Source organism: Camellia sinensis, chromosome 15, assembly GCF_055761805.1.
Source record: "Camellia sinensis isolate YWXY chromosome 15, ASM5576180v1, whole genome shotgun sequence".
NCBI classification, from domain to species: Eukaryota; Viridiplantae; Streptophyta; class Magnoliopsida; order Ericales; family Theaceae; genus Camellia; species Camellia sinensis.
The window spans coordinates 142,113,025-142,131,897 of NC_138975.1; the positions used below are offsets into that span (position 1 = coordinate 142,113,025).

The following is an 18,873-nucleotide window of genomic DNA, read 5'->3' on the forward strand; positions in this document are numbered from 1 at the left end:
TTTATTTGTTCAAATTTTTTGTCTGTCTATTTAATTTTTTTAACCTAACTATTAAATTTTTATAATTTATTTTTTTTCTAGCTGTTCAAATTCACACTATTTTCAAACTTTCTCTTTCTATCTGTTTTTCTTTCTTCTCTTTTCTCTCTCAATTTTTTGAATTTTTTGAATCTATCTATTAAAATTTTAATCTATTTGTTAAATTTAAGCTTATTTTTAATCTATTTGTTCAAATTTTGATCCTATCTATTCAATTTTTCGATTTTATCTGTTTAAATTTTGATCATATATTTTGATCTGTTTAATGTTTTGACCTATTTGTTCAATTTTTGTATTAAACACAATATTATCTATTCTACTTTAGATCAAATACAACATTTTATGTCCAAAACACAATAGATAGACACACACAGAGATAACCAACAACAACAACAATAACAACAACCACAATAATCAACAACAAAAAAACATTACCAAAAAAAAAAAAAAAAACACAACATTAGGCCTAGTTTGGTGCACTTTGTTTTGTTTTATTTTATTTTAATTTGATGGTTAAAAAATGAAAATTAAAAAATCAATAATCAACTTATATGAGTTAGTTTTATCTAATAAGTAAAAATTAATAAACTTTCAAAATAAAAAGTTAACAAGCATTAGGGTTTAGGTGCCATGGTACTATCGGCTGGAGGTGTCAATCGGCGGTTTTCGATAGTTTCATTGCTTGAAAGAGTTGTAACTCGTTGAAAACTCCATGGAAATCTTTGGAGAGAGAGAGAGAGGGTTTTACATACAAAAATAGAGTAGAAAAAAAAAAGTTTGTTAGAGGACACAATGGAGAGAGAGAGTGGTTGATTGGCGGTCGTCAATCTAAGATATGGATCTAAGATCTCATAACTGAATCGGCGGCGGTGGTGGTTATGGAGGAGGTTGAGGCTAGGGTTTTGGTGAAGGAAGAGAGAGAGAGGGGGATGAGGAAGGCGATGAAGTGTTTGCTAGAGTCTGAATTGTGAAAGTAGCAAAGGTCGACGGTGATCAGGGTCGATACTATGTGTGTTGGTGATGGTGAGGTCAGAGAAGGATGAGAGGAAAAAGTGAGAGATAGAGAGGTTTGTTGAAAAATTATGCTAGAGACTCAAAATAATTTATTAAATTTTCTATCAAATTTTTTTATGGGTGTGAGATCCATACATATGTGAATTTGTGTGAGTTCTATACCCATGTGAGAGGATTGATAGATTATTTAGGGATCATAGCATTTTTCTAGTTGAAGTGGAGTTGAATGGGAGAGAGAGGAAGAGGTATATATATAATATGGATGTTTTGATTATTTTGTGAGAGTTTGGCCCTGTTTGGTACAGCTTAATTTCAGCTTATTTCAGCTTTCAGCTTAATTTAAGCTATTTTGATGTGTTTGGTTTAGCTTATAGCTTATAGCTTATAACTTTGTGGAAGTCAGAAAACAGCTTATTCTTTGAGTGGGGCAGGAGATGCTTTAAGAATAAGCTGGAAATCAGCTTAAGCTGAAAGTTATAAGCTATAAGCTGTTTAGGCATAAACTATAAGTACTTTCCCACAGCTCTACCAAACAGGGCTTTTATCTTTATAAAAATAAAAATAAAATAAACACCTAAAATGAAAAAATAATTTTAAATTTTGGGCCCCAGTGTTTTTTTAATAAACTGATGTGGTAGCTAATAATCTGCCATTCGCTAATAAAAAAACTAATAATCTGATCTGCCATTGGATGCCACACGTCAATTTATTGAAAAAAAAAAAAACTATCGTTACATTTATACATTTACATTATTGTATACATTCATTAATGGGAAATACAACATACATAACATTCATTCACACTCACACCATTGGCTACAATCTTAGAAAAAAAAAAAACTCCATCGTTCGGCTTCGCACTCGACCTACCTTCGATCTCTCAGAACACTCACACCATTGGCTTCCGATACAAACCCTCCCGACAGGTATTCATTCAATCACTGTTTATATATGTAGAGATTGTATGATACAAAAGTAGAGTTTGTCGAGCTTCAATTGCTATTTTCTCTTTATGCTTCTCTCACTTGATCTTCTATATTTGTGTATCTCTATCTAGATTTTTGATGGAGCGGTTAACAGATCTAACCATCAGTATGTTGATTTCTTTGAATTTCAGATCGAACTCGGCCCGAGAAGGGTAAATTGATCAGAAAACAGCCGGAATCTGGCCGGAAGATTCTGGTTTTGACTGTTGTTTCGGCGGTTTTCTGTCACAAACACGGATTTCAGGTGAGTTCAATTTGAGTTTTTTCTTCTTTGAAAATGATTATCACACACAAATCTATATGGGTATTTGTGAGATTTAAATTTGGATGTTGTCTGATAAATTGTCTGATTTTACTTTCCCTACTTTTGGTAAATTGACCGCGATTGTTAATTTTTTTTTTCTTCTTTTGATGGTATGTAGATTTGGATTGTCTGGGTTGTTATTGTTGGTATCTCGCCGAGTAGATTCAGGGACTGATTGAAGATCTGGACTTTAATTTCATTTTGATTTTAGTTATCCATGTCGGCTCCCGGGGGTTATAGACCGGGCAATGCCCCACCTAATTACAACCCTAGTTCTCTTGCTGATGGGTTTCAAAACCTCCAAATAAATCGACCTGTTGGGCCACCGACATCAATGCCCAATTCTGCTGGCCCTAGGCCTCCTCCCCCTTTTGGACAGCAACCCCCGCCTTTCTATTCAGCTCCGCCTTCAGCCTCATTTCCGGGGGCATCTCCAATGACCCGTCCTGGTCCCCCGCCCGGTGTCCTTTCAAGGCCTTCAGTCCCTCCTGGTGGTCCACCACAAGCCACATTGCCCTCAAATTTAGCTTCTAATAGACCCTCTGTTCCTCCTCCTGGTACTCAGCCTTCTATGCCTTTTGGGTCAAGGCCTCCACCTCCTGGATCTTTGCCTTCTGCCATGAGCAGTTCTGGTGCGCCTCCTGGCGCTTTCCCATCTTTGGGGCAAGTGGCACCACCTCCAGGTTCGCGTCCTTTTGGATCTTCCCCTTTGACAACAGAACCAGTTTTACCACCATCAAGCTATTCCGGCTCTATTAGTAATGGACCTCCGGCGTTTGGATCAGCTGCATTGCAAGGTGTTCCCCGCTTTCCTTCAGGTGGAAGCCCACCACCACCACAGGTTGGACCTGCAGCATCTACAACTTTTTTAGGTAGGGGACCTCCCCCTGCTCCAAGCATGCGTTCTATCCTTGGAAGTCCACCTACCAGTGCAATGCCAGGTCATATGCAACCACCTGCACCATTTTCAGCAACACCACAAGGTATGCCACCCCCCTCAGGCCCCTCACCATTTGCAGCACCATCTCAAGGTGTATCTCCACATTCAGGTTCTCCATATGGTCCACCAGCATGGTCAATGCAAGCCCGACAGGTGAGCTTTCAAATGCCTTTTATTTTTGTCCTTTTCGAATTACTCATTTGATATGTATTGTTGTACTGAGAATCCTAGTGTGGTTAAGGTGATCGATGAAGTATTTTGTGCACTGAGCAGTTACTTTTGGGTTGGAATCAAATTTATTTTTTCAGCTGTCTCTTCATTTTTTGTAAATGAATTAATGAAGGGTATTTGGTTTGCTTTGCTTTGCTTTGCTTTGATCTCAAAAGACTTTCAGTTTACTCTGTTCCTGAACACATTCAAAGTTTAAACAGGAAGGTTTTAGATAGTATTTGAGAACCTGGATAATCAAATGAGAATATAGGGTTTATTCTGTTGTCCATTTTGTTTTAATTAAAAAACACCCTCCATCAAATATAGACAAAAAATGGATGATGCTATTTATCCTAACACATGCATCTTTGTTTTTCAAATAAGTAAATTGGAAAAGGAAGAAGGAACATTAACATTCTTGTTACTAGTATTTTAGAACTTGGACAGGGAGGAATTGGAAAGCATTGTTGAGGTGAAGTTTGAAAGTAGGTGAGAGGAATGGTGGCCTTGTTTTATGAGACAAGAGAGTGTAGATGCCCTTGTACACTTTGTTTGTAGTCTTGATCCTCTGATGGTAATAGGAATTTTAGGCCTAAGGGGTGTAGAAATTATAGGCCCAGTTGTTGGTTTTATAGTTGAATGAAGTGTTAACTAAGGTGTCTTAAGAGTTTAGAATGCTTTTGTCAAAGTAGACAGAGTCTAATGGGAATTTGAATTTTTGATTGGGGAGTGGGATTAGTGGTTTTTCTATAAATTGGATAAAAAGCATTCATGAGAATTTAACCACCTAAATTGGGACTTCCTTCTGTACTTGGTAGAGAGGATGTGCTTTATGGGGGACAAGTGATAGATATGAATTTTGATTTGTATCTGGAAGACGAGGCTCACGGTTTTAGTTATTGGCTATTTAGCATTCTCCCCAAAAAGAAAAACTTAGGGGAGTGTTCTAGGAAGACTTGGATTAAATTTATTTATTTATTTCTTATGCTTATGGAGGCATTAAGTGGGATAATGGGTAGGTTGATGTAGGGAGGTTTTATGGTGAGCTTTCAAGTTAGGCAGGTGGATGGCTCCCTTTGTATGTGTTATTCCGATGAAACCATCATATTCAACGGGACGAATAAAAAGTATTTCTTTAGTGTGTTTGCTTTGTTTCAAGGTTGTTTTTGTTTTGAAGGTGGAGATTAATGATGGTTAGTGCTTTGTCTTTGGAGTTAGGCACATGGGCAATATTGAGGCATTCTTTGTATGTTTAGCCAGTTGAGCACATTCTCCATTTCCATATTGTTTTGACTCTCCATTTGGAACCTGATGCATTCATGCCAGCTTGGTTGAAAGTAGGTCAAAGGGAGATCCTTGAGTTTGGTGTGTGTTTAGCATGTAGCCTTAAATCTATCATTGTGATCTTGATAGCATGTACACCTCTCCCATACCTATGCATCAATGCTGGACATGTCTAGGACAAAGGCGTGCTCCAGACATGCGTCGGAATGTGGAAAGTGTTCAGAAATTATTTTGAGTTTCGGACTGTTGGGACTTTAAGGACACATGGAAGAAACCTTAAGAACACATATATATTTTTTTCAAAATATTAGAAATAAAAACTTAATACTTAAGAAAAGAAGATAGGAAGAATAAGATATCACCAGACAATCATTATCTTAAAAAAGTAAAATATTAAGAATTGTGAGTAAGATGAAACTAGAGCTGTTATCTCTCACGTTCATGACATTTGATGACCTTTATCGTCTTCCAATGACCCCCAATAATTGTCGCTTAGATACTTATTATTATGCGAAACTATGAAGCACAGACATTTGATCATGTATGAGTGTCCAACACGTCTGGAGCAATCTTTTTTGGTTTGTGTATGGATGTTTTGTGGTGTTGTTGGCAAATTTGTGGATGGACCGTCATTTGATTATATGTGTCAAATGGTGGAATTATAGAATTTTGAATGATGATTAGATGAAAGAAGCCATGAATGCTTAGTTCTTGAATTTTTGTTTAGTGATTCTGTTTCAATATCTTGATAATATTATTGATATTTGCGGTTTATTTATCCTTTATTTGATTAAATAATGTTTTTTTATATGGATTTACAATATATACATATAAATTTAGACATTTAATACATGTCCCCAATGTGTCATTGTTCTAATTTTAAAAAAAATGTCGTGATTGTGTGTCCATGTCATGCCTGTCCGTTTCCGTGCTTCTTAGACTGAGTTGTTGGCTGGATCCTTGGGTTCATGTTGCTAGATTAAGGTGTATTCAGAGAAATGTTGTGTCTACGTGTCCATATCCGTGTCTCCCCTTATTGAACTGTATTTATTTTTGCTTGGTTCTGTTGGCTTGATTAACATTTCTTCCTTGCAATGCATGACTACCAGTTTATGCAGATATTAAATGAGGTTTTATAGAGTTTCCTGTGCACTTGTACTTTGAATTTGGAATTTGAATTTAATCATTTGTTTAGATGGCTCCACCTCCATCTGTTCCTGGTTCTGCACAACCACCCAGAATGTTCGGGATGCCACCACAACCTCCAAATCAATCTATGGCTACTATATCGCCTGCTATGGGTCATATGGGAGCATCTATGGCAGGCCCATCGAAGATCGATCCCAACCAAATCCCCCGCCCCATACCAAGTTCCTCAGTGATTCTGCACGACACTCGTCAGGGCAATCAGGCCAACCTCCCTCCGGTATTTATTTGACTCCTAACCTGAAAAAGAATGAAATAATCTGTTTCAATTTAAGATATGTTACTTTTAGTTCTAACTTTGCCGTTTTATCTATTTAATTATTTTTCTTCGTCATCATTCCCCCCTCCTTTTAGTTTACAATTTTGTTTCTATTGTTTCTCGTGCATATTCATGGAACAATGTGATGCATTATGATTACTTGTTTGACGGTTTGCATTTTGTTTCATTTCTTTGGAAGCCTGCCACAAGTGATTATATTGTCAAGGACACTGGCAATTGCAGTCCACGGTACTTGAGGTGTACTATCAATCAGGTCATAATCAAATATCTAAAATCAATGTACTTTATTGTTTGTCTTTGTTATGTACAGCCTCTTTTCTTTTTTAATTTTCTCCTCTTATGTGTGTGTGTATCTGTGTATGTGGGTGTGAGGCTGAAAATTGTTATTTCAGTCCCAAACCATTGGTTGCGTATTTTACCAGAGTTTATATTTGCTACTTAAATTGGTTTCTTCTGTCTTTTCAACAGATCCCATGCACTGTTGATCTTTTGACAACGTCTGGAATGCAGTTGGCTTTGATGGTCCAACCCCTGGCCCTTCCTCATCCATCTGAGGAGGCCATTCAAGTAATGATTTGATTTATTTTTTGTTTGATCTTTCTATTTATATTTTGTATTGGTAAATGGATCCATTTTTCTTGTTTATTTATTTTTTCTTGTTCTCTCTTTCCTTCTTTAATATTGGACAAAAGATGTTTATTCATTTGTTAACTAGTGAATTGTGATATTTGAAACCTTTAGCAAGATTAAGCATGAGCTTAAATGTTGTAGTTACTACTGCATGCTCATTGCAGTCCTGTCCTGTTTTAAGAGGGTTTTCTTTTTTCAAGCAGTTTGGCTCATCAAATGCAAGGATTCTGAATTTTCATCTTTTCATTGACTTATTTTTGTATGTATTATAGAAATGGTTCTAGAAAGCAGTTGATACCAGTACATAGTGTGTTCATAATGGTATAACTAAGTCTAGCTACTGCTACATAGAGATTGGAGCTGATTTTGCAGCTGTATTGGCTGTAATGATCTGTTACAGTGTCATAATCGCCTTTTTGGGCCATTACAGCCTGTTACAACATGAAAATTTACTAGGCAGCTGCAAATAATTGCTTGACCTCATTTTCATTTTTTTTAATTCTTTTTTCACATATTCTTCTATTTAATATTTAGGAACCTTGCCTTCCGAATCAGATTTACACTTTCAAAGATCAGGATAATAATGAATAGATTCAAGTTTCATATTGAAGAAGTCAAAACTTCACATTTCTTTGTCAGAACCTTGATAGTATCTTATTTAATTACACTGTATTTGGAAAATTAGTCCGGAATAGCTGTGATTGAAATCAGCAATGGTTGGTAGTTATGAAATTATGGGGTGGTTTGGGATGATCTAAGAAAGTGTGCTTTTTGACTTTTTATGAAATATGGGTTGGGTATGGGTTGGGTTTGAAGTGATGTGGTAGAAAGGCGATGTGACTTAAATAAAATGACGTGACTTAAATAGGATAGTGACTTTTTAACTTTTTGGCTTTTTTAGGTTATGTCAAACAAAGCCTATAATTAACAATGCCTTAGAAGCTACTATAAAATTCAAAATCCTGACAAAACATGTCTTCAGTTATTGTTAGATTCACAAAAATCTTAAAAACTTAAATTTGGTACACTGAAACATGCATATGAGTTTGGTTATGTTTTTCCAGTGCCATTTATCCAACAAAAAAAAAAGAAAAAAAAGTTATGTCTTTCCAGTGCCATTCAAATTTTCAAATATGGGTTTGGTATGGGTTGGGTTTGAAGTGATGTGGTAGAAAGGTGATGTGACTTAAATAAAATGACGTGACTTAAATAGGATAGTGACTTTTTAACTTTTTGGCTTTTTTAGGTTATGTCAAACAAAGCCTATAATTAACAATGCCTTAGAAGCTACTATAAAATTCAAAATCCTGACAAAACATGTCTTCATTTATTGTTAGATTCACAAAAATCTTAAAAACTTAAATTTGGTACACTGAAACATGTATATGAGTTTGGTTATGTTTTTCCAGTGCCATTTATCCAACAAAAAAAAAAAGAAAAAAAAGTTATGTCTTTCCAGTGCGATTCAAATTTTCATCTCTGTTGTTGCTGCCAAACCGGCCACATGCCACGTGCCCCCGCTTTATTCTTGTTCAGCTTGCCACGTGTCGCAGACTGCCATGTGTTGTGCAATCTCCACTGCAATTCAAGTCTGTGGCTGACAACTTCATTGCAATTTGCAAGGGACAACAACCCTCCACGCATGGTTTACATCTACTAGTACCAAAACTGAACTATGTGCTCTATGCTGGTGAATCTCACTCACCTTCAATAACAGACTTTTGTCTGCCATTTTTACATGCGCGCAAACTGAAGCTTTACATTTTCTATTTTCATCTGAAACAGCTTGATTTCTGCACAATGAATCAACGTCTACTGCGGGAACTTCCTTTGCACCCTCTACAGCAGTGCTTACACTTTGATTCTCTGCCTCACAGACCCTCGGGGTCAACTGAAGGTTCTGCCTATTCATAAATAACATACTCCTATTCGGCGTAGACTACAATCGATTTTGGTTGCCTGCACTTCTCAGTGAGAGATTACAAGCAAGAATATTCTTCTTCACTTGTGCAATTTTGCTCTTCAAATTGAGCAATTTTCTGAGCTTGTTCCATAGTGCAATCTTCTGAGCTTGTTCCATAGTGCAATCTGGAAAGTCCTCCCCAATTTCACACAATCTTGCACTACTCGGAGAATCACCCCCATCAGCCAAAGCAAACACTAATTCAGGACACTCTGCTCCGTTTGAAAACTTTCCATACAAACCTGAGTCAACATCATTTCTTGGATAGCAGAGATGAACCACACCCAATAAAAGATTTTCAATTTCGATTTTACTGTCGGCTTCTTTGATTTAGTTTTCTTCCCCATGAATTCAATGGAATTTGAGATAAACTCTAGAGCACATAGAGAGCACATAGCCATCCTTTCGTTCGATTTTATGGACCTACATGTGTACACACAGACATCGGTGTAGATTACTTGTTTTTGGGTTTGCCACTTTGGTGTAGATTACTTGTTTTTGGGTTTGCCACTTTGGTTTTCCTAAATTTATTAATCATTTTTCATCTAGTAATTAAACCAAACCAAACCAAACCAAACCAAACCAAACCAAGTCAAGCTTTAAGTCACATAAAATGGGGTCAGCCACATAAATCATTCTTTTCAACTTGACTCTATAAACGGCCATTTGGTTAGTCAAATTAAGGAGATCCATATCTCTATTTATTACACTAGTCCACGCCAATCTAGATTTGCTCCTTCCCCTAACACTTCCATTTAACGTCACGATATCGCATATTTTAACTACTATCTCTGTTGGTCTCTATTGTATATGCCCAAACCATTTCAATTTATTCTCTCGGTCAACTTATCTTCTAGGTACTACTCCTACCCATTTACGAATACTCATTCCTAACTTTATCTTTTCTAGTTTTGCCATACATCTACCTTAGCATCCTTATCTCAGCAACACTCATCTTATCTATATGTTATTTCTTAGTTGCCTAACATTTCATCTCATACAACATCGCTAATCTAATAGCTGTTCTATAGAATTTTCCTTTTAGTCTAGTGGGTACTCGTTTATCGCACAGTATCCCAGACACACTCTTCCATCGATCCTAAATAACCAAAATGTTCACTCTTAGGTAGTTCTTAGTTCTTAATCTTCATTTCTCCTTTGCCTCCATTGTTATTGTTCCTAAAATTACACTCTATGTACTTAGTCTTAGTTTTGTTTATCCTAAATCCTTTAGATTCTAGTGCTTTTCTCCAAATCTCCAACTTAGTGTTAAGTCATTCTCTAGTCTCATCCACTAATACGATCTCATTTGCAAAAAATATATACTATGGCACATCATTTTGAATATTTCTCGTCAACTTATCCATAACTAAAACAAAAAGATAAGGACTTAAGGTTGATTTTTAGTATAACCTCATAGTAATTGAAAATTCACTTGTCTTTCCAGCAAGCGATCTAATAGAGGTCACCACACTTTCATACATGTCCCTAATCACATCAATGTAACCTTTTGTCACCACTTTCTTCTTTAACACCCTTATCATATGTTTTTTCAAGATCGATAAAAACCATATGAATGTCTCTTTTCTTTTCTCTATACTTTTCTATTACTCTCCTCAAAAGATAAATCACTTCCATTGTTAACCTACCCAACATAAATCCAAATTAATTGTCTTACATCTTTGTTATATCTTGCAATCAACGTTCTATCATTCTCTCCCACACTTTCATTTAATGGCACATTAGCTTGATTCCTCTATAGTTGTTGCAGTTCTATACATCTCCTTTGTTTTTAAATATTGGCACTAAAATACTCTTTCTTCACTTCTCTGGCATTTTCTTAGTCAACAAAATCTTACTAAATAACCTAGTTAACCAAGCAACTCTCTTCTTACCCAAACATTTCCAAGCTTCAATAGGGATATCATCGTGTCCTAAAGTCTTATTCGATTTCATCTTCTTAAGTGCAATATCCACTTCAAAGTTCCTAATCCTGCGATAGAACCTGTAATCTTTGTTTTCCTTATTACTGGCTATTTCCTCCCTTTTTGACCTTCTTCCATGTTCCTCATTTAACAACTTTTCAAAATAGTTCTTTCATTTCTCCTTAATCTTTTCATCCTTCACCAATATTTTAGAGTCCTCACTCTTGATGCACTTAACCTGATTAAAATTTCTTATTTTCCTTTCTCTTATCTTAGTAAGTTTGTATGTTCTCTTCTCCCCTCCTTACTATCTAATCTAGTGTATAAGTCATCATAGACTGTCAACTTAGCTTCTCACACTCTTTTGTTAACCTCCTTATTTGCCAATCTATAGCTCTTCTGCCACTTTTTAAAGCACTCTTTATTTGTCTTTACTACTGTTTGAACCTCCTCCCTCCACCACCACCAAGTTTCCTTAGAATTGGATCCCTTTCTTTTTGACTCTCCAAGGACTTTCCTTGCGATTCTCCTCATACAATTGACCATTGAGTTCCACATAGTGTTAGCATCATCTTCTAAGTCTCAATTACATTATTTATCCATTCTAGTCTTAAATATTTTTGGTTTATCCCCTTTTAAGTCTCACCATCTCGTCTTATGATGCCCACTATTCTTCCTAGCTTGATATTGCCCAGTGTTTTTAAAGGCTAAAGGCGCACTAAGGCGCTGAAGGTCTCTCGGGGCCTAGGCGCAAGGCGCAAGGCGAGACGCAGGCTTTATTGAAGTAAGGCGCACAGTTTTCGTAAAAAATAGAAAAATTAACGTAGACTAATCATTCATAGTACTAAGACAATTTTTTACAAAATAAAAAGTAATCAAGATTCAAGACAAAATATAGAATAATTCTCAAAGCCATGAAAGTGCATAGTACATAACATTCCAGTTTTCAAAGATAAAATAATCCACATTCAATAAAATAAAAATAAAAACATAAACACTAAATATCCAAAACATAAATATCCAACAAATACTAATATACGTCTTAACACTTAAAAACATCAATATCAAAAGAAAGGGTAGGTTAGGTCGGTGTCAGTCAATCATCATCCTCAACATCAATGGCAACATCTTCTTCTCCATCAGTTGATTTATATCCCTCAACATCTTCCTCCTTTGTGTCATCTGAGCCCGCTTCCTTTTCATCTATTAATTGAAGTGGAGTCAATGTTGATGATTTAGATATCCTCAGTTGTGCCTTTGAGCGTGAACTTGTTGCTTTGCATGGTTACTTTCTTCTGCTCCAGAAGCTCTAGCAACAGTGGCCCCCGTCAAGCCATCATCATCATCAAACACAGGCTCATTATCTTCATCTAATTCTCCATCCATCCTCCCAAGTAACCACTCATTGCTTTCATTAATATTTTGCAAAGATATGGGATCAAGAGTGCTGCGCATGTCATACCTAAATCTCAATGTTTTATTGTATTTGACAAACACTAAATCATTGAGACGTTGTTGTTCCAATCTATTTCTTTTCTTGCTATGAAGCTGCAAGTATTAAAAAGATATTAAATTCTATATAATGAGAATAAAAAATATTTGAATTGAACAAAAAATTAGTTAGAATGTTAAATACTCACATGTTCGAATACACTCCAATTTCGTTCACAACCCGATGAACTACATGTTAGGCTAAGGACTTTTATGGCAAAAGTTTGCAAGTTTAGAGTTTTAGAACCATATGATGCCCCACCAATCAGCTGCGATAATCCACTAGTTAGAAATAACTGTTACCAAGTATTGAGTTTTACTAAAAGTATTACTAAAAATAAATTCTATGAGTCTATAATATATTACCTGGTGGTCTTGTATTTCTTTTTCTAATCGCAACAGACTTGCCAAAAAGACTCTCAGCCTTCATATAAATACTCATCTCATTAGTGATCAAATCTTGAACAGTGACATCCGGGACCAACCTTTGCATGCATTCATAAAACCCATTCATCACTTCATGATCTTTTTACACCTACGCTTTTGGGTAAAAGAATTCTGGGTTAAGAAAATGCGCAGCTGCATGTAAAGGCCGATGCAATTGGACATCCCATCTTTTGTCGATGATTTCAAAGATTTCATTATACTTCTCTTCTTTATGATCAAATGAACTTGCAATGCATTCTTTTGCCCTATCCATTGCCTCATAAATGTATCCCATGGGAGGTTTCTTCTCAGTATCAACCAATCTAAGCACTTTGACAAGAGGACTTGAGATCTTAAGGGCAAACACAACAGTATTCCAAAATGAAGGCATCAACAAAGTTTGTGCCATTCTTTTACCATGTGGCTCCTTTGCCCATTTGCTTAAGATTCAGTCTTCGGAGGTGACCATCTTTCTCAATTTTTTTTTTTGTTGATGCATCCTAGACAAAGTCAAAAAAGGCGGTTGCAAATTTAATTTTTGCAGGCTTGATCAAATTCTTCAAATTTGTATAGCGCCTCATCATGTTTAGTAACGTAGGTCGATTGTAAATGTAGCCATGTACTGCAATGCCTCTTTCAAATGTCTTTTTCAGTCTAGGTATCGTGAAAATGTCTTCTAACATCAAGTCCAAACAATGAACAGCACATGGTGTCCAATTCAAGTGTTCATACTTAGCTTCCAAAAAACCTCCCTATAATGTAACAATAACGAAAAATTATTATTTTCAAGTTTTTAAATTTTAAATACAAAACAAACTTTGAGTAAACAATTTTGATGTAAGGAATGAAGAAATATTCTTACCCGCCAACACATTAGCTGCAGCACTATCAGTGATAACTTGCACTACATTCTCTTTTTCAACTTTCTCCACAAACTTGTCTAGTAATTCAAATAGCTTTTGCCCATCCTTTGAATAGCTAGAAGCATCAACGGACTCAACAAACATGGTTCCTCTTGGACAATTAACTAAAAAGTTAATCAATGTCCTTCCTCTCTTATCAGTCCAACCATCAGCCATTATGGAACACCCGTATTTTGCACAATCCTCTTTATGATTCTTCATCAAATGTTCAGTATGTTGCACTTCTTTTTTGAGTTGGGTAACACACACTTCATGGTAAGTCGGTGGCTTCATACCAGGACCATATTGGCCAATGGCTTCAATCATTGGTCCAAAACTCTCATAATTTACTGCATTAAAAGGGATACCAGCATCATACATCCACCTTGCAAATTTTTACACTGTCCGAGCTCTCATTTCTTTTTTGTAAGGGTCATTTGCATCAATTTTGGTTTGTTTCCCTTTTGCTTGGTCTCTTCGATTTTTCACCACTGCTTCAGGATTGGGTGTGAAGTAAACATCCACAGGCCCTTTTCTCTTTGGCATTTTTGATTTTGATTTGGATTTGGATGAACCTTGGCTACTACTTGTCAACTTACGGCGTTGATTGAAATTGATCTCAACAACATCTTCATCTTCCATGTCCATGTCATCGAAATTAGACAACATGTTCATTTCTTCTTTTTGTGTCCTTTTTTTTTTACATGAACTCTCTAATCTTTTCTCTTACATGAGAAGGACACTTCAGGCAAGCAGTAACATTCCTATAACCTCCCGCGAGGTGTTGTTTCACCCGATAAACACCTCCATTCAAGGTTCTGAAAAGCGGTTGCGGTCGCCATAACGGTGGCGGTGACGCGGTTGCGGTTGCGGGGTGTAAAGGCCATAGTGTAATGGTTGCGGTAAACGGAACTGTGAATTTTTTTATTTTTCACACAGTTTGAAAAAAACTTACTGATACGCATATATTTTTTCCATGATCATATTTATTGGGTTAAAAATAAATATTGATCAATTTTTGTAAATTTTTAAGTATGATCCAATATATTTCATATTTTTAAATCACTATAAATTGAGTTTTTTGCATTTTATTTTAATAATTAATGACTTTATATTATACAAAAAATCAATCACTAACTATTATATATAAGATAAACAATGACAAAAGTAAGAGAATAAATAAGAGCCTAAATATATATATATATATATATATATTTTAACCAAGCCAAATAGATAATGACTACACTTACTATTATTATTATTTTCAAACAATATATAGACCCTGTTTGGTGTAACTGTTAAAACAGCTTATAGATTATAGCTTAACAGATTATAGATTATGACTTTAATCAGAAGTTGTTAATCTGTTTGGTGTAGCTGTTGGTTTATAGATTTAAGTTGCTGAGTAGTGTTTGTTAAATAAGCTGTGAAATAGCTTTTTCAATTAATTTTTATTTTTTGTTTGTCTACATTTCTCATAAAAAATAATAATAATAATCTATAGTCCATTTGAGTCTTTTTCTATTTTTAAAAAAATAAAAAAATAAAAAAAATTTAAGAGTATAACTATAAATTAACATGTCCACAGCAGAAGCTGATAATCAGAAGCAAGGGGTGAGCAGCTTCTCAGAATCAGCTTTTTTGAGTTAAAATAAGCTGTTAGAATCAGAAGCTGTTTGAAATAAGTTTAACCAAACGGTCCAAAATAACTTTTTCAAAGCTAAAAGTCATAAGTTGACTCTGAAAAACTGAAACAAACACCCCCATAGATAGACACACACAAACAAAATAGTTTAGTGATAGCAGCTGAATAGAATAGCATAGGTCTTACAGTTTCAACAAATCAATAACAAGTTCTTCATCTTCCTTCTTCTCTCTCTCTCTATCTCTTGCTCCTCCATTTTCTCTCTTTATCTTCCCTCTTTTCTCTATCCCTCTTCCCCCATTTTCAGCTTTTTTTATTGTGTGTTTTTTTGAAAGAAACAGTTTGGAACCGTTACGTAATGGTGCATAACAGGCCGTTATGGCTGTTATAGCACCGTTACGACTGTTATGGCAACCGCTACGGCCGACATACCTGTGAATCTTAATCACACTGCAAAAGCGGCCGTAACGGGTGGCGGTAACCGCCAAAACCGTTATGTAACGACGTTACGTAACGGTTGCGCCTGCTTTTTAAAACCTTGCCTCCATTTGATACTGTACCACAAAAATTACACTCGAACTTGTTTAAATTATTCTCCTTTACCAAATGGGCATGTTGCCACGCCAGATCTTTTTTATTACTTTCCGATGTCATTTTCTACACAACAAATTTAATAAATGGAAAATAGTTTAAGTGTAATGTAATGTGTGATCATGTGATGAATTAATTATTTGTAATTTTTTTTCCCTAACAGATAAAGGAAAAAAAAAAAACCAATACCACATTGTATTAATTAATTATTTGTGAATAATTAATTATTTGTAATTTTTTTTCCTTAACAGATAAAGGAAAAAAAAGATCAATAGCATATTACAAATAATTAATTATTTGTGAATAATTAATTATTTGTAATTTTTTTTCCCTAACAGATAAAGGAAAAAAAAAAACCAACTCAAGTGTATTTTTTTTAGTGTATTTATTAATTATTTGTAAATTTTGTAAATTCTTCTCTTACATTTTTTTCTAGAGACTCAACTCAAATAATTGAAAAAAAAAGAAGCAAAACAGAGCACTAAAAAAGGAAAGAAAGGAAGAGTCGAAGTCGAATACACGCACACCTAAAGAAGTCGAAGCCCCAAAAAAAAAAAAAAAAAAAAGCAGAACTGAAGTTGAAGCAGAAGAATCGAAGTCGAAGAAGGAGAAGGGGAGAGAGAGTCGAAGTCAAACAGACCTGCAAAGCCGAAGTCGAAGTCCAAGTCGCAGTTGCAGTCGCAGTTGAAGTCCAGCTCCAGCAGCCCAGTCGAAGTCGACGTCCAAGGCGAGGCGAAAGAGGAAGAGACGACACAGAGTAGGGTTCATCTGAGTCGTATTTGGCTCATATGGTACATGAGTTCTAATCTTCTGTGATTATGAGCCATTCGAACACACCCCTACAGCCGTTAGATTAGATCTACCTCTTAAACAATCAATCGCGCCTAGGCGTGAGCCTTGCGCCTCTCTCGCCTGGTTCAAGTCGCTGCTAAGGCGCGCGCCTAACTAAAAGCGCCTCGCCTGGTACCTGTTCAGTCGCAGGCAGTGCGCCTCGCCTCGCCTTGCGCCTAGGCGCGCTTTTCACAACACTGGTATTGCCATTTAAAGCATAAATCTAATACCAAAATCCTATGTTGAGACATTAGGCTCTCTCTAGGAATCACCTTACAGTTGTTGCATTTTAGACGATTTACTTTTCTTTCTATAAAGTAATTTATTTGGCTCCTAATTGACCTACTTTTAAAGATTATCAAATGCTCTTCTCTCCTTTTATACATAGTGTTGGCTAACACCATGTCAGAAATCAATGCAAAATCTAAAATACTCTCCCCAGTCTTATTTCTATCACCAAAACCATACCCGCCATGCACCTTCTCATAACCTAGTTTATCTATTCCTACATGGCCATTGAAATCTCTACCTATAATTAGGTTCTCTCCTACGGTATCTCCCGTAACACCTCATCCATTTGGTCCCAAAAATTTCTCTTAGTCTGATCATCTAATCCTACATGGGGGGCGTATGCACTAATAACGTTCACTATATTCTCTCCAATAATTCGTTTAACTAACATAATTTTATCACCTTACCTAATGACCCCAATTACGTTTTCTATAAGACCTTGGCAACTATTATTCTTACTCCATTCCTGTGTTTATCCTTGCCACTATAATATAATTTAAAATCAACATCCTCTATTTCCTTAGTTTTCTCATCCGTCCACTTAGTTTCTTATACGCAAGCTATACTAACTCTTCTCCTAATCATGACATCTATCAATTCCATAATCTTATCAGTTAAAGTTTGTACATTCCATGTGGCTACTCTTAACCTATAGTCTTGGACTAGTTTCTTTATCCGCGTTCATCCAGAAAAATATAGAAATCTTTACCCATTTTTCACCACACCTAGGCGTCGATGCAGCGCCCCCTTGCTCACTTTTTGAAACACCTAGAGGTAGGCGCAACGCGTCACTTAAGAGAAATGACTTAGCATTTAATCGATTCAAAGTAGGATTCATTTTCATTAGGGATCCGAATGTCTTTTTTACATGTTGGCTTTCGGCTACCTAACACACAACCCTCCTTCTTTATCCGGACTTGGGACCAGTGGAGTGGTTAAACTTAAAAGCCATTTCTCAATGGTGGTGGTGGTGGTGCTGTGGTATGTGGGAGTAGTAGATTGTGTAACGGTCTAACCTGTGTTCTATACATCTATTTGCACGAAGTGGGTACCACTAGACTTGAGCTCCTATGGGAAGGATTATTTTTGTCATTAATGGTTGCCTTCTTTGTGCTTGCAACTGGGGAGAAAATTTGTTTTTGGTTTGTTTGGTGGTGTGGGGACTGGAGCGGATTTCTTTAGAGATGTTTTAGTGACTATTAATGAACCAAAGGTTCTTACATCTTTGCTCATGGTGGATTTGGTTTAGAAGAATTTTGAATGGCTAAGAAATAATACTAAGGATATAACTATGTTAAAAAAAATAAATAAATAACCAAGGATGTGTTTGGTATTTTTTTTTTTTTTTGCTTAAGATCTTTATTGGGTGACGATTTGGGGGCGGTTGGTATGCTAAAAGACAGACTTTGGTCTCCACGTTGACATACGTTGGGTATGTGATAATTTTTTCTTCTCAGGGAAATTTAGATTAGTAATCCTGAGCTTTTCATCGTATGGGAGTGTCCACATTTGTTGATATTTTCAGGTCTTGTTCTTTTGCACTTATGTTTTCTTTCTCTTTTTTTTTCCTTTTCGAGATTCTAAGATTTGAATCACATCACCTATTCTATGATAATGAGGATTTCACCATGAGGCTAACAAAAATGTGGCCAGGCATTTCAATTGGTCACCCATGCCTTTCCCTTCCCTTCCTTTTGCTTCTTCTTTTGTGTATGTATTTTACTTTAATTTATTTATTCAAGGTGGGTGGATTGGTTGCTCAAACCATTTCTTACCTTTCAGGCATAACTCTTTCCTTTCTTTGCTGCTGGGGGTTAGGGTTTAGGGGTTAGGCGCCCCATATTTTAGTAAAGTAGTCTAGGAAAGGTTTTATGGAAAAACACATTTTTAATAAAGTTCCACTGCATTTTTCTTC

General features: G+C 35.9%; 1 protein-coding gene across 2 annotated transcripts in view; it reads left to right on the forward strand.

Moving 5' to 3' along the window:
• Window positions 1–1,791: 1,791 nt before the first annotated feature.
• LOC114280791 (protein transport protein SEC24 C) overlaps window positions 1,792–18,873 on the forward strand; it is a 40,130-nt gene continuing 23,048 nt past the window's right edge. Inside the window, exons 1-7 of one of the 2 annotated variants that reach the window (XM_028223174.2) lie at window positions 1,815–1,979; window positions 2,171–2,283; window positions 2,462–3,326; window positions 3,393–3,436; window positions 5,973–6,203; window positions 6,442–6,516; window positions 6,732–6,830. In XM_028223174.2, the coding sequence (XP_028078975.2) occupies window positions 2,561–3,326; window positions 3,393–3,436; window positions 5,973–6,203; window positions 6,442–6,516; window positions 6,732–6,830 (1,215 nt within the window). In that variant the 5' untranslated portion in view covers window positions 1,815–1,979; window positions 2,171–2,283; window positions 2,462–2,560. Of the gene's footprint in view, window positions 1,980–2,170; window positions 2,284–2,461; window positions 3,437–5,972; window positions 6,204–6,441; window positions 6,517–6,731; window positions 6,831–18,873 lie in introns of both variants that reach the window. The other variant, XM_028223173.2, reaches the window with a different exon arrangement.